The sequence below is a fragment of the Xylocopa sonorina genome, chromosome 7 (genome assembly GCF_050948175.1).
Source record: "Xylocopa sonorina isolate GNS202 chromosome 7, iyXylSono1_principal, whole genome shotgun sequence".
Lineage (NCBI taxonomy): Eukaryota > Metazoa > Arthropoda > Insecta > Hymenoptera > Apidae > Xylocopa > Xylocopa sonorina.
The window spans coordinates 7,564,813-7,589,224 of NC_135199.1; the positions used below are offsets into that span (position 1 = coordinate 7,564,813).

The following is a 24,412-nucleotide window of genomic DNA, read 5'->3' on the forward strand; positions in this document are numbered from 1 at the left end:
ACTCGAGGCTGAGCAGTCTTTGATTTATGGTCGAATCGTGGCGTTCTTCGAATAATCGAGGACACAAATTTAAAAAAAGCTCTGACACAGTTTTAAGGACCAATGAAATATGTTTCTAGCTTCTGAGTGAATCGCGCATAGAAAAATTTGTTTCGACCTGAAAACTCTATTCGTGATAACGAAAGTTCCTGATTAAAATTGTAAGGAATGAGAGATACGTACGCGTGTGCAAAGTGAAAAAGAGTTAGGAACAAGATCGACAAGGCATGAAGTAACAACATCGAGGGTAATACCTCGATATAATGTTCCAGTAAGTAGACGGTCTCTGTATCGTTTTGGGTACGCCGCTGAGAGCACGCACGAGCACGCGAGCATATGAAATCATAATAAATTTTCGACCAACACCGAGTGGCCCCGTAAATGCAATGGAAATACAAATAAGGGGTCAGGTAATAATTTAAACGCGACCACGGAGGGGTACTTTCAATATTTCACGGACATTAAACCCCGCGCACGACACGCTACTTCATTTTTTAACATTCTTTAAAAACAAGCAAAAAACAAACGAATTCGTATGGCGCCAAGTTTTGCGCGCGCGTTACCACTCTCTTATATCTTACGTTCACTCTCGCGTACGCATTTCCCGCGCGAGATCAAAGTACATTTCGATCCCTCTTTCATCAATTTTGAGGACGTAATTACAATTTATTAAACGAACGCAATGAGCTCACCTTTTTCGATGCGAGATACTCCATGCCCCTTGCCACGCAGTAGCCGAAAACAGTGAGATCCCTGGACGTGAGCGCTGCGGAGTCCTCGCTGAAATTGTAGAAGTCCTGCCTGGTGCGATGGTCGCGCAGATACGCCAGCAGTTTCCCGTACATCACGTATTCCAATATGAGATAATGAGGCTCTGCGAACACACGCGCGATTCCCTGATTAATTCACCGCGAACGGCCACCTCAGTGTGGTACGTGAAATCGCGATTCGATCGACGTGAAACCCGGTGATACGAGGGCTCTGATCGTCGAGGAGGAGAACGCGCGAGGGATTAGAGGACCCCATGGCGCGAACACGAAGGGTCATACTGCAGGGAGGGCCCTCAAAGTAATTTAACCGGAGCACTTTCGGGCCCCCGTGGGCAGTATACGGCTGATTGTGACTTATGGGCCCACTTTTGCCGGCACCACGAGCTCGTAACTTTCATATTAGGCTAACATTACCGTCCTCTAATAACTTTGGTTTGTTAAGGAGCGTTTCTTTCTGCCGGCCGTACGTTCCGCGGCCTGACTGGGCGAGTCACAATATTTGTACACTGAGAAATGGCGCTCTTGTTCGGGGATAATGCGAACAGGCTGCGGTGAATTCTAATTTTGGTTTCGACCGTACAGCGGTTAAGGCTCGCGTTAACAGCTGTATTCCTGGGGGGAGTGAGCAACACGCGATCGCTCGAATATCCGCTGCGCGTATAAACAAATGACATAAGAGGGTGTAGCTTACAGAACGGAGGATTTCAGGCTGAACTTTTTGATCGTTATCTCGAGAGCACAATGCTAATATTCCAGACAGTTCATAAATATTTTCATTGTCCTTTAAGAGGGCTAGAGGGCTTTTTATCATCGTTTCTCTCTTTTCTCTCTCTTTTTCGTTCGTTGAAAGACTCCCTTTTGACAAGAGCCGGCCGTCAAAGGACGAAAACGTCGCTCGGGAGGAATTCGAACGCGCCCACCATGACCGGAACGATAAATACGGGGGGCCAAGAAGTTTAGACGCCGTAAATCTTCCCGGTAGATTCACGCGGCCGTGTTTTTTCTTCTACGCGCGTCGAACGCAGTCGAAGGACCTTCGGGGTGGGTGCGTCCCAAAACGAACAGGCTGCGTCCTCTATGGACCTTCGAGTCACCTCCTCCATAACTATTAGAACCGTACTTTTTACCTTAGAACCTTCCTCGAGCTTGTAGACGGTGCACGGAATAAAAAAACAAAACAATACCCCTCGCAATTGCGAACGAGCATCAACCTGACGATAGAAACGAATTCACGGTACCAAAATGGCCGCGCGCTACCCCGCGGGGTAAGAGAGATACGCGTAGAAACGAGTAGAATAACGAGAAGAGGTAAACTGCGGGGGCCATTACGGTCCAAGGCGCGCGCACATCGAGGGTGAGGCCCACAATTTTTCGAAACAAATCGCGGATCCATTTCCCAGAACTGAATTAAATTCCACGCTATTACTAGACGAGTCTGCCGAGTATTAGCATACAATCGCGAAAAAAAAGGACTAGCTCGCGCATAAATACCAGGAGGGAAGGCCACGCGAGACGACGTCAAATCCAGATCGACGTTCAGGGGGCCCGATCGTATCGATACGCGGTGCAACCACCGCGGCTGAACCCCGCGCTACTGGCGATCATTTCGCTCGGCTTAATAGACGTATTGTGCCACGAGGATCGTCGCCGTGGGGACGCGTATGGAAATTTATACGATGAGAGCGACGATACCGAGCAGCCTGGATCGAAACGCGTATAATGGGCCTCCCTCTTCGAGGCCCGCCATTACTGAGACTCCCGCGGATTGTCTCGTTGCCGTTTTGACGTCTCAACCATCGAGCTCTGTCGTTAATGGCCGGCTGCATTCCCGACCGGAGTTACGTGCATACGCGACGTTACGTGACACGTTGTGTATATCGTAATTGCGAGAAACTTATCGACTCTGAACGTCCATTGGGCCACTGCGAACGACCTCGATGGCAAAATTGGAAGAATCGAACGTTTGCCAGAAGAAGTGCTTGGGCAGTACGTGGTTTATCCCGTCGAGACGATCGATTGGACTTTTATTGTTCGGGGCAAATTACGTTTCGACGTATTCGTTTGACGTAGCTCGACGCGGTGTAATTGTCTGCGCGATCGTTAACTGAGAAAACGAGAAACACGCCAATTTATTGGTTTAACATGCCATTTAGCTAATTATAGCCAGCATCGGTAACAACTGATAGTAATTACGCAGTTATCTCGTGTCTAGGTAATAGACGAGCTGTTATACAATTAATCGAACAGAAATTGCGAACAAACGAACGGTCAATTCCTCGCCACTTTACGCCCCTCCATTTTTTGTGCCCGTACTCCGCGAGTACGACGTTGCGAAATTGAATTCTTTCCGATTCATGCGGCTTCGCGAATCGATCGATTCGTACCCAGCAACGGTATGCGCTGAACTTTGCAGAAACGTGCTCGATGCGACTTACGAACGCGAAATACGAATCGAACCAGGTGGCGTCGGACGATTTTTGTAAATATGATTTACAAATCCACGTATCGAGGTTCGATACACGCGATTGCAAAATCTAACTCGACCATTGTCACGAACGTATCCCATCGACGACGAATGGCATTCGTCGATTCGTCCGCTGCGACGTCGCGGAGGCAGTTCAGCAGGAACTATTACTCAATTACCAGCGGGATGATGACACGTAAACAGGCGTTCCATCGGCGGAATAAACGATCGATCTTCCTTTTATTCGCGAGACAATAGCTCGCGCGCGTGTAAATGATTACGGTGGCTATCCGAGCGAGCTTGAGGAGGAAAAAAAAAAAAAAAGAACGGCCCATCACGACTGACTCAATGACGAGGAATGCTCCTCTCGCGCGACCCTTTAACGACGTCTTCAATATGCATCGCGCCGTGTCTCGCGACGATACGATCTCCCGATGGTTGTCGAAAACACGGAATCGCAAATGATCGAAGACGCGCTAGACGAGCGCGATTGGAATTGGCGGCACCGATCGAAACCAGTTATCGCCTACGGTTTCGTTGTCTCTGCGATTGCAAATAATTGGCAACGTTCGAGAAAACGCAGCGAGCCCAGGGGAAATTCTGACGTTCCGTCGACCGCTTGACAGTCGGATGCTTATGGTATTTATAAGTGTTTAAGTATGCAAATATCTTCTCTCGAGATGCTAATGTTCGCGAGGAATAATTTTAAATCGCGAAGGAGGCTTCAGATAAACCTAATTGCAATAGGAGCGTTAATGGCTGCGTAGTTTCGCGAGATTTTACGAGGATAGGTAATGCGCGGCTGGCAGAAAACTCGAGGAGCGACTGGTTGCATACGCTGGGATTGGTTGACATCACGGAGGATGTTGCGTTTCAGATAAACGGAGCCCCGTCTTCGCGGCTCGATTACTTAATCGTCGTACGTCGCAAACCGCCGGTTCTCTGCAAACGAACTGCCACTTAGAGTGCCACCAGTTTTTGCAAAACTAGTCGGCGAGGTTCGCGCGGACAAGGTCAGGTATATAAGTGACTCGTGAACTTGGTAATAAAGTCGTACAAGCGAGTCTTGGACTCGTATGCAAAAACGACACGTGGCGATATTTATTGTACGAGCTGGCTCGAACGCTGCGCTTCGCGTTTATCACGAAGATGCAAAAATATGTTGATCGAACGTGACGACATTTTAACAGAAGTTCAATCATTTTCGTAGATCGTGAAAAATTCTGAAATATTCAATTGAATTCACCTTGCTCCGTGCAACAACCTAGAAGCGTCACGACGTTCGGATGACTGCCAAGTTGCTGCATGATTTCGAGTTCTCGAACTAGATCCTCCTTCTCTCGTTCGGAAGCACCCTCTTTCACAGTTTTAACAGCCACTAGTCGAGTCGTTCCTTGATGGCCGGTCAAATCGTCGGCTTCAGCCTTCCAGACCTAACGATGCCAAAATGCAACGATTGAATTCAATTCCCTCGAGTGGCGTGAAATGTTAAGAAATAAGCTGTTAAGAGAAAAGCTTCTTTAAAAGATTCGATATTGTACCGAGAATCGCTGTGGAATAAATTGTGTAAGAACAACAAACCACGCGAGCAATCGATCACGCGACGATTGATTGTTCGCTCGATCAGACACGTGTATTTAATGAACGTTCCAGGAATCTCTAAATGGACGCTAAAAATTTCGAGCGTTTTGCGCGGAGAGCAGCTGACTGTCGAACAGTCGATCGCGGTAAATTCCGTGATTCATTACGTAAACAATCGTTCAATAATTATTCAGAGGTACAAACGAATGACTTTTAATCGCGCTGAAAGAAATTCAGTCGACGGATCGTAGCGCGCGTAAAATTCGTTACGCGAAGGATCACGAGGCACGTCCCGAGACGAGCCAAAAATTTCACGGGCGGCGCGCGATTCCCGTTAACGTCCAACGATTTATTATCAACGCCCATCCGACGGGGTTGTCGTCCCTCTTCCGTTCGCTGGAGAAAATAACACCTTACCTGGCCGAAGTTTCCTTGGCCGAGGACCGTCTGTAACCTAAGCTTATCTCTAGGAAACTCCCATCTTGATTCCTGCGAGGACGGAGGCGGAGGTTTCTCCGCTTCGTGACACTGAACAGAAAAGGAGGGCTTGTATTGAATCGCGAACGATAATTATTTAAAAATGCCTGACGAATAAATCTGCGGCCAGCTCCCTTTGATGTGCACCGCGACTCCAGGCGGGTAGGTGAGCAGAATGCCGTTCCGCCCTGTGAATTATTGTTTCCTCGCGGCGATTACTTTTTAACGGAGGCGTCCAAATAGCTCCGATGGAAGCGGCCAGGCGTTTCATACGTGTAGCTCCGGGTGATTTAACGCTGGCACCACCGACTCCGTCAGAACGACGGACTCTTGCCCCTCTCTTTTTCATAATTACCAAACGCATAAAGGGAATTTCGCGAAAATTTATACGCGACCGCGTCGATTTATTCGAACCGTTCGTGGCACCACTCGAGATTGGTAGTTTCAAGCACCTTCTCGTTCGTCTGACTCGAGAGAGATTTAGGGGATGAAGGGGGTTGCGCGGTGATTTTCAGATTTGGATGTAAGATTCATTTGGAGCTTCGTCGATACTTTGTTTATTTATGTGTATCGAGTTAAGGGATCGTATGCACGCCTACCAAATGCTGTATCCTCGGGAGTTTCGTGATCGCCTTCTCGATGGACGTCTTGAAGTCGCCGTTCTCCAGGTTCAGCGCGTCCTTCCGGCAGCTTATTTCCGACGACGTGTCCGACTCCTCGAGCACCTGCGCAAAAAATGTTCCAAGTGCCATCCATGAGCTCGATAAGAACACGATCGATCGTGCGATTTACGTGGTAATTTCGATTTCCCGCGAGTGTTTTCCGCGGTAAAATAATCGTGACTCGACGGCGACAGTTTTTATCGATCGGCTTGTTTATTTAATTAAAAGCGTATCTTATCGTTTTATTACGAAGAAAAATACCTAAGTCGGCGCATAGGATGTGAATTTTTGCGGATATTGTTGACGAACGCAACGGTCTCAGCGAGGAAAAACGCGTTTGACGCAAACGCCAGAGAAAATACGTGACCGTCTCTCTATTTCTTTACTTGAATATCATTTTTGTTACATTTATATTGCCTTTGAAGTAGCTGCCCCTCGAGGTTAATAGAGGTAATTAATCTTCAATCATAAAGGTATGACGCAAATGAAATGTGCACAGGAAGTCGTGCATTTGAACGTCGATCTGGATTTGTATAAACTTAAATGATTACACGTCTGACACGCGTACTAATCGTTGAACTGAAAAAATAGTTTTCTCAACCATTTCGAAGTTTTAAACTTTGAATTTCCTGTATCCTCCTCGAGAGACGCATAATTAACCGCTTATCGAATACAAAGACGCGAACGATCTTCGCGTTATGTAATTCTCCGTTTAATTTGTCATTTATCCTAAGGTATGTACGTGTTTTCATTGAAACATAGACGGCGCAGGACAATCCGACTGATACAATGAACGTAGCGATCATGGTCACCGATCGAGGGTTCATTACAGATCCGATGAATCACTTGGCGATCCTTCGCGTGTCCGCAAAAATTCGTCGACAACCGAGCTGATCTGCCCATTCGCGGCGAGTTCACGGACAGGCAGGAAGAAATTTCAGAAAAGGACGAAACGATCGCGTCACGATGTCTGACTCGGTTTATCTCCCCCGTCCATTAATACCTTCTCGAAGGGACGTCTAGTATTTACGCAAAAACTTGCGACACTGTCGAGACGTCGTTAAATAAATTACCGCTTTTCATCAATAAGGCAATCGCTAATCGGTTTTTATCGCGATCGAAACCCTACTAATCATCTGTCGCATTAACGCATTGCCTCTCTTGAAATTCATTCGAAATGAAATGGATTAATTATTATTATTATTATTTTCACAGATTTCTTTCGCGTGCGTATCTATTAAACAATTATTTTTCGGTATTAAGATTGTATACTGTATTCAAAGAGGACAGTTAGCGAAAGAATCGCGTACAGTGTGCTCCAGTACTGACATTACAAAGGAACGAATTGAATATCCCGCGATTCGAATCGATTCCTCGCGCAATTGCTTTGCGACTGCACATCCAGGCTAATTATCGAGTCGTCGAACGGTCACGTACACGGGGCCGTATCGCCGCCAGAAGATAACGAAAGTCCACCGGTTAATGGCCGAATGATAAATGCCCGCGGTCGATGATAATCCGCGGGGCTCGCCTAACGGTACGTAACTGGCAGTACTATAAGATTCGCGTTTCGATTTACCGATCATCGGCGAGATACGCTTTGCGGTACACAATCGTAAATCAAAGTTTTTTGCGGCGATAATGTGGCCAGCGAGCAGCAGGCTCGAGAAAGGATTACACGGGTCGGACGAGGATCACGGCGAATAAAAATGAAACGTTTAACAGCTGAACGAAGTCATTCCAAGCGGCCACCTTCCAGTCGGGGCGCGTAGGTAGCGGTCTGAGATCGTCCCGTCGATCAAACGCCTCGAGCTAAGTGGTTTATAGTCGCTCGAATTTCCTGGACCAGAGATTCCGACCGAAACTCCATGGAATCTGCGTCCTTTTTCTTTCGATCCGTCTGACCTAGAAACCCTGGTATGTCGAAGAGAACCGAGGAGGAATGCCTTTACCGCCACGGTTTCTTATATCGCGATACATTCGCGAATTTTAGACAAATTAGAAATACGCGTCTTAATCGCATTAACGTCACTCTGCAATCTTTCGACGATTCACCCAAGTTCTTTACTGTTATTCGAAAATGAAAAAAGAATTGGAATTTCGTCGTTTGGAACGCGACGAGATCGATAGACAAAGATGAGTGCGCACGCTTGAACCTACCGAACGACAATAACCAGGTCACTGACACCAACCTTGTTCCTACACCTCCACGAACTTTCACGTGAAACGGAGTCTGGTCACCGGACCAGCGTCAAACATCACCAAACCACTTTCATCCTACGACCCGTATTACGTCTACGCGCTGCGAGGAGCTACTTTCTAGTCCCGACTTATACTCCCGTCCATGCTCGCGCGGAAGTCGACCCAAATTCAGCCACTCACCTTACGATTCCTAAGTATCAGTCTTCTGAGGATTAGACCAACGCCCACGGCGATGGGGAAGACGACCAGCGTCGCGAGGATGTAACTGACCACTGCGACCGTCTCCTGGGACGCGATCGCGTCCCCGTCGTGCCTCTTCGATATCACCTCGTTGATATTCACCGCCTCCCGCGGGCTGACCGATATCATCCCGTTCGGGAAGAATGTCCTGTTCAGCTCACTGGGGTACACTGAGGTATTGTATTCAGGAAGGATCGCAGGATGATAGATCGGCCTGTGTCTCGTACGATTGTTACCACTTCCGTTCGAGGCGCCTCTGCCTGGTCCCGTCGGTGGGATCGTTGTGGTCGCATCGCGGTTATCCTCGTGCTTCTCTTTCTTGGTGGTTTCGCTGGCGCGAGTCGAATTCACCGCGTCGTTCGTCGGACTCTTTGGGGTGACCGTCGCGTCGTTTGTTTTCTCGGTCGTTCTCGAAGTTTCCGGCCGCTTCGAGACCACCGGAAGCTCCACCCGCCGTTCCGTGCCGCGGGAGAACGGGCTCATGGGACCACTCCCGTTGAAGATGTCCGACGTGTTGTACAGATGCATGATGGGTAGCACGTCGTCTTTGTCGGTGGACGCGTCCTGCGACTTGTCGGACAGATTCCGCCCTCTGACTTCCGGCGATCTCATACTCGACACTCGTTTACGAAGCTCCGCGGTCGAGGGGTCGGTGGACGTTTCCGGTGTTGGTTTCATCGGGTCGACGGTCGTCGCGCTTTGGTCTTGCGGGATCGTGGAAATTTCTATCTGCACGGTGGTGATCGGAGTGCTGGTTGGCACTTCCGTAGCGGTGGTTGAAATCGTTTCAGCGATGGTGGTCATGGTCGTGGTCGTGTCCTTGGACCTGTACATTTTTTGTATCTCTGAAGGATCCAGCCTGCTAGGCTCCGCTGTCTTGGTATCCGTCACCTGGTTCACGGACTCGGTCGGCTTCGAGGTGAAAGTCTCCTTCTCGATCGGCGTCCGTACCGCTTCCGTGATTATTCTGGGTGTAACCGGAAAAACTGGCGCCGGAATCGGCGTGGTGGTCGTTTCGTCGACGGTCGCGGTCACTGTCACGGTCGGCGAACCGCTTCCGTTCCCGGTACCATTATCCGCGGCACTCGCGTTGCTCCCATTCGACGACGCGTCGCTATCGCTCGCAGGGGCACTCTCGTTTTCACTTTCGAACCCGATTGCATGGTCTTTGGTATCGTTGTTCGCGTTCTCGCTCGCCGCGGTCACCACTTCCGTCAGATTGCTGCCACCGTCCTCTTCTGTCGTGTTCACGGGGTTCGTCGCCTGAGGGGTGGTCGAATCGACGATCGTCTCCTCTTCAGAGGTCTTGAACGAAATCGTGGTAGACGAAACTCTCAGTTGCATCGTGACAGCGTCGATAGTCGCGTTCTCCAGAATGGTACCCATGGCGGTTCGGTTCACGTCGACTCTCGCGGTTTCTCTAAATCCTCGTCCCTCCACCGCATCCTCTACATTCTTCCCACCAGTGAAACTCTTCTTATCACCAAGCAAACCAGACCTGTTCACCGCACTGACGCTGTCCTCTACGCTTTTACCCGAGCCTTTGACTCTTCTGGTGAGAGGCACGCTTTGGCCATTTGTCAACCTTCGCCTCTTCCCGATCGTAGATGGAGGAACAGCCTCCTCTTCGGGGCTGGCTCCGATTCGCTGATTGAGCACCGCGCTGGCCGACTTCCTGAGGTACCTTCTATCGTTGAATCCCACCAACTCCGTGTTCCTGGCAACCTTCGTGTGGTTCCAACGGACGGCGCCCCTCTGGCTCGCTTCCGTCGGCTTCAGTGACCTCGTCCCGGTCTTGTTTACGCTGGTCAGCTGCACCAGCGACGTTCTGTTAACCGCACGTTGTTGCTGCGACTGCGGCACTGCGACTGTAACCACTTTCCTCTGTCGTTCCCCCACCAGGTGAGCAGCGGACGCTCCACCGGCTGCGGCTGGTTCGACGGTCGTGCCGGCACTGAGTTCCGCCGGCTCACGGCTTCCCTCTATACCACTACCGGCACGAGGAAGCAGAAGAGACGGCGGCGGTGGCTGACGCCGCTGCGCTGATCCGGTCGTTATCTCGGTCGTACCGGTGCTCCGCTCTGGACCTCCTTGTCCCTCTCTGCTTAACCCAGGTCCGGTGTAGTTGCGCAATAGCCGCGTCACGTTCGTTATCGTGTAAGCGTACACGTGCTGCTGCTGCTGTTGCTGCTGCTGCTGCTGTTGTTGTTGTTGCTGTCGTTGTTCCTGTTCCTGATGTCGATACCGATCCTGATCCCCTTCGCGCTCTACCCTGTTCCCGTCCAGTTGCTGCTGCTTCTGTTGCCGTGCCTTCGACCGAGCCACCGTCGTCCCCTCGACTGTGTACGCGCTCGTCGTGCTCGATGCAACCGCCTTCGGAGTGGGAACATCGCCGGAAGCGACACTGCGAACTCGTTCCTCCGTGGAATCGACCGGTTTAACGGTATATCTCACCGAGGCGTCCGCGCCGATCGCGAAACTATCCTCCAGGCTGCCCTCGGTCACGATGATCCGCAGGGTGGACGTTTCCGGTGACGTCCAGGCCAGACGGAACGGTTCCGTGGTCGGACGAGCGATCTTGTCGCGGGACGTCGACGTCTCGATGTTGTTGCTCTCGCGAGAACTGGCTGTAGGTGGCTGGTCCCCTTGCATTTCGTCCGACTTCCTCGAGGCGTCCGGACGGTCGCTCGGATCGTACATGTCGATCCTTCGTATCTTCTTCTCCGTTTGCTCGCCGTGCATCTCCATCTCTGTCAGCTCCGAGGGATTCGCGTTGCGGAACGCGGATACGCTCCCCGTATCGGTGATCGTCGTCGAATTGTCGTTCTTCTTCCTCCGCGCGAAGCCTTTCGACGCTTTCGCCTGCTCCACCCCGTTCAACGCGGTCGAGCCGCTCTTCGAGTCGTCCGCGGGACGATCCTTGGAGCCAATTTCACTTTCCGCCACGGCCCGCTCGTACACGTTCGCGGAAACAGGCTGCCGGTACGGTATCTGGGTCGAGTTGGTCGCATTCCCCGTTTCAGCGGCCACGTGGGCAGCCGCACTTCCTCTCTCGCGCAGCAGCTGGTCCAGCTTGTCGGCGTGAGCGGACGGGTTACCGTCGCGAAACTTATCTCCGACCTGGTCTATCTTAGACTCGGTGCCCGTGTAATTCCCGGTCGTATCCTTCGCGGAAATAACGTTCGAGGCGATCGTCGCCTCCGTTGGCCTCGGTTTTCTGTAATAGACGCCGTTCTCCGGGCTCCTGAACGCGTTCTTGATCTTCGACACCTTGTTCTTCTCCACTGTCTGCCTCTCCACGGCGATGTTCATCTCCTCGTTGATGATCTCCTCCAATTTCGGCACTGGCACAGGGCTAGTCGTGCTGAACCTCTTCATCGAGTACCTCCTTCGAGAGCTGGGCGCGGTGGGCGATGTCGGCGTCGCTTCCACGGAATTGTTCCCGGTACTGTTCTGCGCCTCTGGTTGAATCTTCTGACCGAAGTAGAGGAACTGCGACATGTCCTCGACGGGTATGTTGCTCTCCACCGGTCTGAAGTAGTTGTACAACGATTCAGGCATGGAGACGATGTTTTTCTTGCGCACTTCCGATTCTAAAGGCTTCTGAGCGCCTCCATTGACGGGCGAAGGTGTCGCGATGGACGGAGAAGTGGAATTGCTGGACGTGTAATTACTCTTCACGCTATTCGAGGACGGTTTACTCTCGACACTGGATAACGCGAGGTTCTCGTTGCCTGGCTTTCGTTCGTTCTCGTAGGTCGGCTGTTTGCTCTCCTGGTCTTTCGACACGAACTCGATGTCCACGTCTCTGCTCGATAGCTCAGGCACGATGATCCTGCCTGGTGTTTCCTCGTCGATCTTGCTGGTGGCAGCCGCGGTTACGTACATTCCGTGCCTGGTCTCTTGAGCCTCGAGAACGTCCGGCGTGTCTCTCGCGGACACCTCGATCGGTCTTGGTGTGCGGTTCAGGCTGCGAGATTCGATTGGCCGTTGATTCAAGATCTGTCGTCTCCTCGCGGCCAGGATGCTGCGCAGCGCCTGTTCCCTTTTCGCCTTCGACGACGGCAGCTCGGCCTGGAGGGACATGCGACCCTGACGATGATCACCGATCGGGGACTCTGAAAGCAAACAGTTCACGATGAGCTTTAACGCACCATTCTACGATTCCTGTATAAACAACGCGGTCTGTTTCCTTATCAAACAACGTGGCGTTTCGAGATTCTTCTTTGTTCGAATGAATTAAACGTTTTACCTGTTCGATGTCGTTTCGATGTTTCTACAAATATCTGTTACACGGCTATGTATCGGTGTCGACTTTCCTTTTTGTTGATCGTAGGATCGCCTCGTTCCCCTTCGATCGTGAATCCAGCGGATCGATACTTCCTGATACGGTTCCGTACTTGTTTCGCAAGCGTCACGACTATTACCGGATCGGTTCGATCGCGTTTCCATCGAGTTATAGGGCAATAAACGGAGCGTCCGCGGTGTTCACTGATCTCGATGTGAATAATTGGCCGCAGTAGGGCGGCGTAGCATAATCACGACACGCGATTCCGCCTCGTTCCGGCACTATTCATAGAGGGAAAGTTCGGGTAATGTAAACGGATCCGTAACAATGCGTCAAGGAGTAGTAGAACAGATAACTGTTACACGATTACCAACGTCACGAGCGAGCATTTTTTTGTTTTTGTAATCCTCCAGCTATTTCCTTCAACCGTTTACAAGTGTCCCATCGAATGCTCATTTCCGATACACGATTCAGATTAATTCGAACACGCGATAGCGAGCGACCATTGCTGAAAACAAAACCGTGGCCGATCGATTGCCAAACGGTTGCCATCACCGGTATTCCCAGAAATCGAGCCTATCGTCTCGATCGTCCCGCTCGAATCGCCTCTAATCGTTCCCTCTCACGAAATTCCAAACGAAAGTAGGTCCAACAACCTTTCTATCGCTTACAGACTAATTATCGTCCGACCGATTTATGCCGCATTCCATTCAAATTACACGGCGTCGCTACGAACGGGATAAACGGAACGTGAATGGGAACGAATCTACGGAGAGTACGCCGCGACGAAACGAACGGGACGCTCCTCGAGATCGCGGACGCCCGAGTGGTCTTGTTACCTTTTACTCCCGACTTTTTTCACCTTTTGCCCGGGGTTCCACGGACCCTGTACCGTTACCTCACGGTTTCGTACGCGACGACGACACGTTTGTTGTTTCCACGCGTCGCCAGATCGGACTTGTCACGCCCGCTGAAATTCCCCGCAGTCACCAATCGATTAAAATCTCGATAAAGTCAAATTTCGCATCAAAGTGCGCGTGCCTGCGATTCGCGAGCTATTAAATCGATCGACGTGACACGAACGCGACCCCTGGATCGTTAATTGCCCTCGATATCGAGTGTTTCGTTGAATATTAAGACTCGCGTGTATTGTAATTAATTGACGAATTAATTATTAATAGTCTATGCGTTGAGATTCGAATTAGCGTACAAGGAATTTGTAGGTTAAACTTGGTTTTAGGTAAGAAGAGCAATTTTTTGGTATAAGCGATGAAAAAGGCGATGCAGTTGGTATTTTGATCAAATATCAAGGTCTTGGGTCAAGTTACTCCGTGCAGACAAAAGGAAGACTTTCATCGTGATCGCTGGTATCGAGGCAAGAGAAGGAGCAAAGATCTGATAGTACCGTTAGTAGCATTGAAGCGCAGGATCGTTTCTGAACATCCGATCTGATATTGAGATACATTTTTCCGACTAAACTGTCACGTTGCTCTTATTTAAACTGCACGAAACATTCAACTCTCGATAAGGAACAGAGTTCCCGTTATCTTCAAACAAATTCTAATAATCATAAATTAGTTCAATCAAAACTTTTCAGAGTAACATTTCCAAACTATAACAAAAGGCTGGAAATCCTCGTTGCTCCTCTGTGATATATTCTCTGCCATACAAAACTTGTACCCACGCAACGATAAATGGTAATAAAAATGGAGAAGAGAAATTGGACGGTGCCTTGAAAAAAAGTGTTTGCTATCCCGTTTCCTTTGGCACTTTTTATCGCTCGAAGAAGAGAAAGTTGGGTCACCCTTTGCAGAGCTCGCGGTGGCTAACGGTATCCCTGAACGAAGAAAGGATGCGGTTGAAGTCAAGTGTCAAGGTCCCGGGTCAAACCGCTTTATAAAGACGGACGAGAGGAGATCTCTATCTGGTGGCGCGATACGACAAAGAGAGAAGAGGAAGGGGTGTGATAACACCGCCGCGGTATCTCAAGGTAATTACACGATACCGGTTTCCTTACAAGCGACTAGAAGCTTAAAGACGCGACGGAGAAGCGACCCGTCGCGCGGACGACAGATTTCATCGGCTCGTGGCCATTTTTTCATGCTCCTCTTCGGGAGCCAAAGACAATGGATTATGCAGGAATCCATACAAGATACCCTTGGCGTGTGCGAAACGAACGATTGAAAACCGTCATCGAGTACGGAGCACAAAAAGGAAACGCGTCTGCATTGATTTATTAGCATATCCTTCCATCACGCTCCTCGAAGCGAGGAAAAATATGAATCCTTGGCTGACTTTAGCGCTGACACCTTGAACGTCTTATTTCTACAGCGCGAAACCGGGCTTGGCAAAAAATGAATCGTTCTTGCGTCGCGCGATTCACCGTACTCTACTACTTGCAGCTTCGAGTGTTCACGGACAAGCAGATACCGCAGATAATGCCTATCTTCTTATCGATATCTAATACTGCACGCGATGGATACTTTTGTACCCGACTTTTTACCAGATATCTCTTTATCGGGAAAGAAACGCTCGGATAAATGAAGTAGAAAAGAATTGTAATAGGGGATCGAGTACGTGCGTGTCTAACGGTCGGAGGAAGGCAAATGAAAAAAAAAAAAGACTCTTACCTTGAGAATATTCAACGCCTGAATTAATTTACAAGGTGTTACAAATCAGTAACACGTCCGCAATTAAAGACTGGCATTAAATCAAGCTGGTCTACCGTCACTTCCGGCAACGTCCCCACCGTCTTCGCGCGCGCGCGTCGCGATAATTTACAGGCTTTCCTTCCCCTATGGGCGTGGAGGGACAAAATTCTACCAGCGGCCCCGGCGACCATGTTCCGCGGCGCGAGAATTACCGCATCACGTATATACTTACGTCTCCATATGCAAACGCATAACTTACAGGCCTACGACACGTGGAAAGCTGGCTGAAACGCGGCGGAGACCACTTCCTTCGTAAATCATCAGCGACGGGAAAAGGTACGCCTCTGTGCACGGCTAACACAGTTGTCTCGCTGTTTCCACGACCGCGCGTAAACTTGGCATAAATTTCCCTTATTTTCCCACCTGTTTCACCTGGTCCGCCCTATCTCGAGCTTTACTACTAATTCCGCGAGCGAGTTCCTTCAGTCGCGTTCCTCTTTTCTTACTTCAGCTGTCGGAAAGTATTTTCAATGCCTCGCAGGATTATACATTCGTCCATGTATTTTGCAAGGTAATTTGCAATTTACACATCTCGTTAGATCGTAAAAGTAGTTAGACACGAGTGAGATCATTTCGAAGCGATACTCAAGGACTGCGAGACCGAAATGAACGCTATTAGCGGCACGGACGCGATGTGCACGGCATATGAAAGAACCCTGCAACACCCACTGCGGTTTGTCTCTCAGGTGGTAGTCGATGCGCAACAAAAGGACCCCGAAAGATGTTTTATCGAGGCCAAGTATGATTGACGATCCAGCCGCCTTGGAAACGTTCCTCGTTCCTACGCAAAAGTGTAGCCGTAAACTTCGCGGCTAGCCAGAGTATTTCGCGAGATGAATTGCGAACCGTGAAAAGGACGATTACCTTAAGGACTTCATCAACGCGTTCGCGGTGAACGCAGTCTGCCACGCGTGAATGCGTAACAACTGTGCCGCGTGCGTAAATTAACCGTTGAACGAGCTTCGTTACGTTTCACACTCGAATTAAAAAGGGTAAGCGGAAGGAAAAGGAATGGAAAAATGATTTATCGATCCGGATGAGGAATTAATGGAATATAAATTTTGTAACATCTCGAGAGGGATCGAGAGAAGTAACGAGACACGTCGCATCTACATACGTCGAACACAGGCAAGGAGAGCCTGGGGAATCTTTGTTCGTGGCTTTCTCACACGCGATGGTGCATCGACATCCACCTATCGTGCGGTTAATGGGCGATTCTCGTTTTGTTTCACTTGGAAAAATAACCCCTTCCCCCACACGAGCATGCTCGTCTGATGAATGGTTGCGCGAATCGAAGGAATCGACTACCATGCGATCACGTTATTTTCCGTTTCGAACTTTTAAGAGGAGTTAATTAAAAAAAAAAAAAAGGAAGAGAAAAGAGCAGATCGCAAGCTAAGAGCCTTATTAAATCCTGATTCTATTACTCAACGCGTGTAACCGAGCAGTCGTATTATTTCAGTATTACTTTACGGTTTGCACTTACTCGTACATTCAATATTACGTTTTGCAATCTCTAAATTAAAAGAAATTTACGTCTCAAACGATCCACGTCGAACGACCGGCGTAATCAAACTACGTAACAAAGTTGAGGTTCGTCTGACCACCGACAGCGGCGAAAACGCTATTTGCGGTAAGCGACGCGATTTCTACGCGAATCTACACTTCGTTGCGCGGATCTTGACAAATCTAACGATATTCTCAAATTGCCGTCACGACGAAATTACAATTTAATCGAAGCTCCCTTCGTCCACCCGATAATGAAACCTGTATTTAAGAATGATCGTTAGAACCTCGCGAAATTACACGCAAATACGATCTTCATCATCAACCCTCGCCAGCCTCGAAATCACGTATCATCGACGCGACTGAAGCAATTTGCCAAATCGCCACCCTCGAAGATGAACAGGCCTCGAAAGCAGGCCAACGCCGTTGTTCCATCGAAGCGTCGAACCGTTTCAGCATCGACGAGTCGCAATTTTTGTACCGTTGCAACCGCGGCGAAGAAACGTGAGGTCCGACACCGGCACGCTGTTTGGTCCTGTATCCTGAGGTCCTGAATAATGCAGACCACCTATTATCCCTTCCGGAATCGCGAGCCATCATCTGACCTTCTGCTCCCTCTTTCTCTCTCTCTCTCTCTCTCTCTCTCTCTCTCTCTCTTTCTCTCCCCTTTTCTTTCAGCGCTCGAGAATCCACGTTGCACGGAATTCTAGAGGGTACCCTGGGTGTCCTCCCTGTCCCGTCGTGAAACCGGAGGAACCGAACCGGCGAAAAAGTCCCGGATAATAATAATAGCGCGAGCCTGGGACGGGGGTGGAGGATGAAAGGGAAGGTCGGTGGCGTCGCGATGCAGAAGAAAGCACGAGAAGTCGTGGGTTATCGCCGCGAACGTGACCGCATAAAAGATCGTAATGTTTTATGTGAACACGTGTATAAGAAAGGTCAGTGCTGTTCCTTCTGTCCTTCTTTCCTTGATTCCACCGCGGGTCCCTCCGGTGGAACAGCCATTGTTCCGCGCTGAAAACAGCCATGTCGTCGGACGATGTAGCGATTACTGTTTCTTCATCGATCACGACGAGGCCGTCCCTCTTTCCTTGGATCGTATCTCGCCCCTTGTACAGAAACGGTGGAAATTTGCGAACTCCAACCTTTTCCCTCCGCGGGACACGAGAAAATGTTATCATCGCCGCGCTCCCTTTTCGTCGCGTGGGTTTCCCTCGTTTCCCTGTCGATGGAAATTCCGTTCCGCCTCTATTAACACGCTCGTTATCAGATCGTTTCGAACGACCTTTCGAAATGACTGAACCATTTTCCTCTTACCTCTGGTTTCCATTCATTAACTTGCCCGTGTTATCGCTTGTTATGATAATTTTTATCTCCAGCCTGGTTCGTTTAACATATTTAAAAAATGACTAATGTCATGGTTGCGCGTTGAGTTTTATCTCGTTATTGTGATCGATAGTCCCGTGAATCACACGATTCTACGTAGCCGCGAAGAAAATGTCGGTAGCGTTCGCGTGTAAATAACGCGTTGCATCGCGTCGCAACGCTGTCGTTCGTATTACACAATACTAAAATTTGATAAAAATTAGAAGCAGAAAACGAGAGAATTCTGCGCTATGTAAGATCGATCGAGAGACCCAAGGAAGATCGCCAGCAGAGCGTTTCGCGGAGTGGAATTTCGGTCGTTCCGCAGATCGCGTTCAAACCGCGAGTAGAAGCGGCTCGAAGCGTGCACGCGCCAGAAAAGGAGGATCGCGAGGTGAACGCGAGATTCGCGCGAGATAGAAGTCGGTCTTGTCGCTGCGCTCCACGACTGACGTACAAATTGCCGGACGGCTACTTAAAACGAACAAGTGTTCATTACTCGAGCCGCGATAACTTTGCTCGCGGGCACCGCCTCGTAAATTCAAAGCCCGAAACCGCGTCCCAGCGCGACTAGAACGCTCGAGAACCACGGGACCAGCATCCCTCCGTCCTGTTACCCTGCCATTTTAACCCAACTACTTCGTCACCTCGCGACCTTCGCTCTCCTTATTCTACAGCGCGACGCGTCGGTTACCGCAAGTTCCAGCGATTGCTCGAACGAGGACCTGTTCGTGGATTTCACGCGCTTCGATTCTACGCGCGTGCAACCAAGCATCATATTTTTCGTCCTTATTCGGGAGGTACACGAAACCTGCAGACGATTACAGAGAGTTATCGTAATAGTTCCAACGCGTGCGTATACGCGAAGCGTTATCGACGTCGTTTAACTTAATTTGATCGGTGAATAAAGTTTCGTGTCGCTTAAACGCCATTGTGAACGTAATGACCGTGCAATTTCGTTTGAACGCGCATTCGTGTAAAAGGTGTAACGTTAATTTAAACGACGATTTTCAACCTCGTTTGGAGGTCGCGTTGCAGAACGTAGGTGTACCAAGCGGCGATCGTCGCATCGATGTTTCCGCGCACACGGTAGTGGAGACAGAGGTCTCGTGTACTGGTAATTCGGTTGCTTTGTTTTAAGCAGGCCAGGATCATAATCGCGCTTCAAGTATTGTCCAAGGCTTCGCGAGGAAGATAACTGGTAGGGTTGCTCCGTATCTGCGGGTATTATCTCGGCGTTTATGCCGAAGCCGTGACCCTCTGACAACGTGGATGTCACGAGTGCCTGCTTTTTCGAGCGGCTGAAAGCAGGGATTAGTATTCCGCGCGACTGTATTGTTCCACGTTCAGCTCGCTGCGAACAACTACGAAGCTTCTAAACGCCTTCGTTACGGATTACGCTGCACGTTTCCGAGAAACAGAAAATTGGCTTTAACGAGAGATCGCGCGAAACGGTTGCATGAATTTTCACAAGGGAGCAATCTAGAAAACTATTAATTAAGGATCGTTTCGGTATAATTGACTTAACGAACGATGGATTTCCCGAAATATGCCTCGAGTAATTTAGCCTTCTTCTAATTGCCAGTGGAAGCTCCATCCTGAAGGTTTGACGTAATCAAGGTCTCGCTTAATGGTTTTACGTAATGCTCTTGAAAGATGTAGATTAACGACCCAGACGAACAGACCGATTCCACGTTTCTTCGAACGTTCCTCTTCGTTATAACGCTCGCGAGGCTTGCCAGGAAGTATGCCTCGATATTTAAATGAAATTTTGTTTACTCGAGTTTCTCTGTCAGGAAGCATTAAGGAACGCTTTACCACATTTTTTGCCGTATCAATTAAGTCCATCCATTAGGGACAGGTAATTGAATTAGCGCAAATATTAGTTTGGAATGAAAAAAATTCAGCGCAAAGCAAAGATATATCCTTACCGTCTACAAAGCCTGTAGACCATATTAATAGACGTTTCATTCGCGCGCGTTGAAATCCGTCGGTTCGCTCGAGGCCTCTCGCGAGGTTCATATATCCTCATTTGAGGCACAATCGAAAGCATTTCTTAGCTGGTAGCGCGTTATTTGTTTCTTCGGCTTTCGAAGAGAATAGGAAATTATGCAAAGAGGACAACGAAACGGTAGAGGAAAATTACAAACAGCTGCACTTAATAGACGTTAAGGAGGGACAAATGAGAGTTTCAATTGGAAGCTGTCTGGTTTAAAAGAGGCTCGCGATCGCGTGTCCCGCGCGTGATGCACGGATGCATTCAATGCACATATGATGCGCACATGTTGAACAGGTCTAACCACCTGTCGGACACACTCCCTTTGTTGCACGCCATTTTTCGGACGATACCCGACGAGCATCAACGCAACAGGTTACACGCTCTCCGAACACATTCAACTCTATCCGAATGTTTATTACCGTGTTCTGCAACCTGCGCCCGTATCTGCTAGACCAGAGAAGTATGCTCGCGAACCACGCTGGAAACGGGGCATTAACCCGCTCTAGAAACGTGAATTCGATCGAATTGAAAGAAAAAATTAAGCAAATTAAAGGACTCGAACGATTTTTCATTTATCGCTTGCTGATTGCTGTCCATTCAATTCCAAAATAACAGAGTACCATGGATCATCGGGAAACGACGAGTCCCTTACATAATTATCAACGAATTATGCGTGTTCAGCGACCGGAGTGTCCTCTGCGACTCATCCCGCCGGAAGCGGATACACGCTTCACGAGCAGACGACCACAAGTGGAACGAGCAGTGCATGTACAGACGCCAGCCAGTGGATGCGTCCGTATGCGTCAGACGTAGAAAGAGACGCAGGCTAGTAGGTGCGTCCGTTTGTGTCGGACGAGGAACGTTGCCACGCTGTGCACACGCGAAACAAACATCGATAAAAATGTAATTTTACTGCCACTTTCTTTGCGAGAACAAACAATCGCCGAATCTGTTCGCGCAGGGTTTTTAAATTGAAAATAGTAGACGCTGAAATTATCGAGCGAAGATTGCTGTTTCACCGTGGATCCATCAATGAGAATACTTTCACTAACGAAAAGCAAATCGATAGCGATCAACAGGCTTAATGATCCCTTTACGAAACTTTTCACGTGGCAACTGCCTAACGAAAGGTCCGAGACGCTGCGCGATCTGAAAACGCGCTCGAGATTTCTCCTCGGGACCGCGTATGATTTAATGGAGGATCACACACGGATCCATTATGCAACGGGGAGCCAGGTCAATGCAATCTTCGACACGTAATCGCCGCATGAGAGGTTCACGAGCCGCTACCGCGGGATTAATCGCACGTACGCCGCTTTTATTGTTCGTAAATCACTTTGGTAGCGAGGGAACGACCCTGACACTTTGCACCGAACGACGCGTCCTCGTACGCACTTCAGATTTCAGATGCGAGACGCTGACGATCTTCAATGTAACGATTGTTTCCGTCCAAAGATAAAAGTGATAGAAAGTGGAAACAATTTCCTGCACCCTTTCTACCTTGGCTGGATGTGACTTCAGCAAGTTGAATACTGGTACTAAAGTACAGTTCTCAAGCTAACCTTAAAGGCGTCTCAGAAGGAACCACCGTTTCATCGAACGCTCATTTGAGGGCCTTCCTTCCGGTAGCATCGATAAAGTTACGCATGTGATTACGTGTCGAAGATACTATCACCTTGAACGTCGTTACATAAGCTTTCCAGGGACGCACAATAGGGCCCCGATGTTCCATTAAATCGTATGCAAATACCGGGAGAACAATGGAACGCGGACGGCCGGATCGACGTTCGTGAAAAGTCAGTGGTCGGCTGCCGGAACGCTTCCTGGATATGGCAAACGATCGACCAGGTCCACGAGGAGGATCACAGGAGTCCTGGATCGTATCGTGACCCGTCTTGTTTGTGCTCTAATTTTCAACGAAATTCCGTGCGATTCGATTGCGAGAACAATTTCGCGGGCAAATCAACCATGCGATAATTGGTGGACTAGGGCATAATTACCAGCTCTCTTCGTTTCGAGACACTCGTTGTAGCTCCGCGTTGCGACTGTGCCAGTACGAAAGGAATCCCGTTAGACACGCTGGGCTGCGGGCGTGGCTGATTGAATATAAATTACAATAAATTGTACGACAGTGCGGAATTAATTTATGGGCCGATGATTTAGTGCGCTGCGTATCCAGCGTAATTGACGCTTCGTTTCCGTGTCCAGCCTCCTCGACCAACCGACAGAAATTCATCTATCTTCTATTCCCATAGAATCTGTTTCGCTGTTTCCCGCTAACGGAATTCGAATCGTTTCCTCGCGAATACGTGATCGATCATGCGCGTTCGACATACTCGTTACCTCGCGCAATATTCACCAGTCGAAAATCGTCGAGATTCTACGAGTCGTTACGTCTTTCCCACGTAAATATCGAACTTGAAGGTTCGATGCGACGAAAAAAAGAGAAGAAAAAGGAAATGGCAAAAATCTGAGGCTTCGTCAAGCATTCGAAACAGATGTTGCGTTTCGAGCATCGCGTTGAAGGGATGGAAAGTAGTAATGACGGAGGATTTTTCTGTCAGCTCGAAGTGTTCATAAATCGCGTCAGTTTTAAGCAGCAAGCGTTTTCTGATCATTTCTTCTAAGGCATCCGCGGCATCTAGCAATCAGCAACGAACGATAGAAATACCAACGAGCGTGGTTCTGCGTGGCGCGAGGCCCGCCGCGGCGGCGTCCTTCTTTCTCCCGAAGGTAAACGGGCGTACCAACGATCACGATCAAGATCATTGACTTCTCACGAATGTAAAGCGATCCCCTGAAAGCCCCCGTACCGGCTGTACGCGATCTTCCGTCCGGATATCACGTGGACACGGAGAAAGGGACGAATTATCAAAGTCGTGCATCGCCGCGACGTCACGAACTGGCTCACACAGAATTCTTTCTATCGCGGCGACGCTCTCTCTGGCCCCCAACCCCTTTTATTCTCCCTTTATATTTCGGACATCGCACAGTTCAAGCTTATTTATACCACCTTTTGTCCACCGGATCTGAAAACTAATGTTCCTAATCCGTCCACGTCACGGGACGCTCGTCCCTTTTTCCCAGCTACCTTTGTTCCCGTCCTGAAAAAGGATACACTTCGCATTCGACTCTTCAAATGGAAGTCTTCAAACGCTAAACCCCTCTGAAGCTCTCGCTTTCACGGCGTCCAAGCCTCTCTCTTCAACTTCGGAACACCAAAGTTCGTCGATTAAACGGCAGAAAATTGAATACGATATCGGGACCGATTAATCAACGTGTACGATCTCAAGGTAACCGAACATGGATGGAAACGACGCGTGGATGTACCCGTTCGCGGCCATCCCATATTTCTCCGGTGTCCTCGCGCAGCTCCGTTAATTCAGCAACGCCCCATTGTGAGAGAGGCGTCCGCGAGAACGGCGTGTGCACGCGCGCCACTATCGACGGATCTAAACAGCGCCTTTGGTCCCGACTTTATCACGGGCACTGGCCACTGGTATTGCCCGGGAAAACTTACGAACTGATAAAACGGAATAAATTGAAAGGTGCGCGGCGATCGAGCGGCGCGGATCGACGAAAAGGCGAGGGCTTTCCGGCTGCGCCGGATGCTGGGACGCGCGCGTTCAAGGCTACCCTCCAAGATCACGGTCGCGTCGTTAACGCCCGGACAATCGCCATCTGTCATCGAGCGTTTTCTCTCAGTCAGCGTCCGACCAAGCGCGCGAGCCAAGCGAAACGGAACGACGCAGAGCGTGGCGGCGATATCGCGACTACCAACCGCGTATCTCGTTCGACGCGTTTGCATTTTCATCGGGGAAAAACGCGCGGAATTCTTGGGCGATTCTTCGTTCATTTCCACTGTTTCCACTGTTCACCGTTTCGTGGTACGTCCGTCAAGCGGACGACTCGCGATCGTAAATTAAACGCCGACTTGCTTCCGTATTAGGTTCCAGGAACGATGAAAAGTTCCATTGGCGTTAAGAGAATCTCGTTTTACAGCGGTTCGTTAATCGTGCTAGGTTTTGCTTTCTTTTCGAACGGAGTTTAGTGTTTTGTGCTTTATTTGCAAAGAGACATGAACGTTTCCTTGAGGATCTTCTCGTCG

The 24,412-nt window shown here is 49.4% G+C and overlaps 1 protein-coding gene across 1 annotated transcript in view; it reads right to left on the minus strand.

Moving 5' to 3' along the window:
* The window catches only part of LOC143425523 (uncharacterized), a 159,959-nt gene that overhangs the window by 4,655 nt on the left and 130,892 nt on the right, over window positions 1-24,412 (minus strand). Inside the window, exons 2-6 of the mRNA XM_076898397.1 lie at window positions 8,376-12,553; window positions 5,931-6,056; window positions 5,272-5,382; window positions 4,520-4,706; window positions 732-913 (exon numbers count right to left, since the gene is read on the minus strand). Coding sequence (XP_076754512.1) covers window positions 732-913; window positions 4,520-4,706; window positions 5,272-5,382; window positions 5,931-6,056; window positions 8,376-12,553 — 4,784 coding nt within the window. The remainder of the gene's footprint in view (window positions 1-731; window positions 914-4,519; window positions 4,707-5,271; window positions 5,383-5,930; window positions 6,057-8,375; window positions 12,554-24,412) is intronic.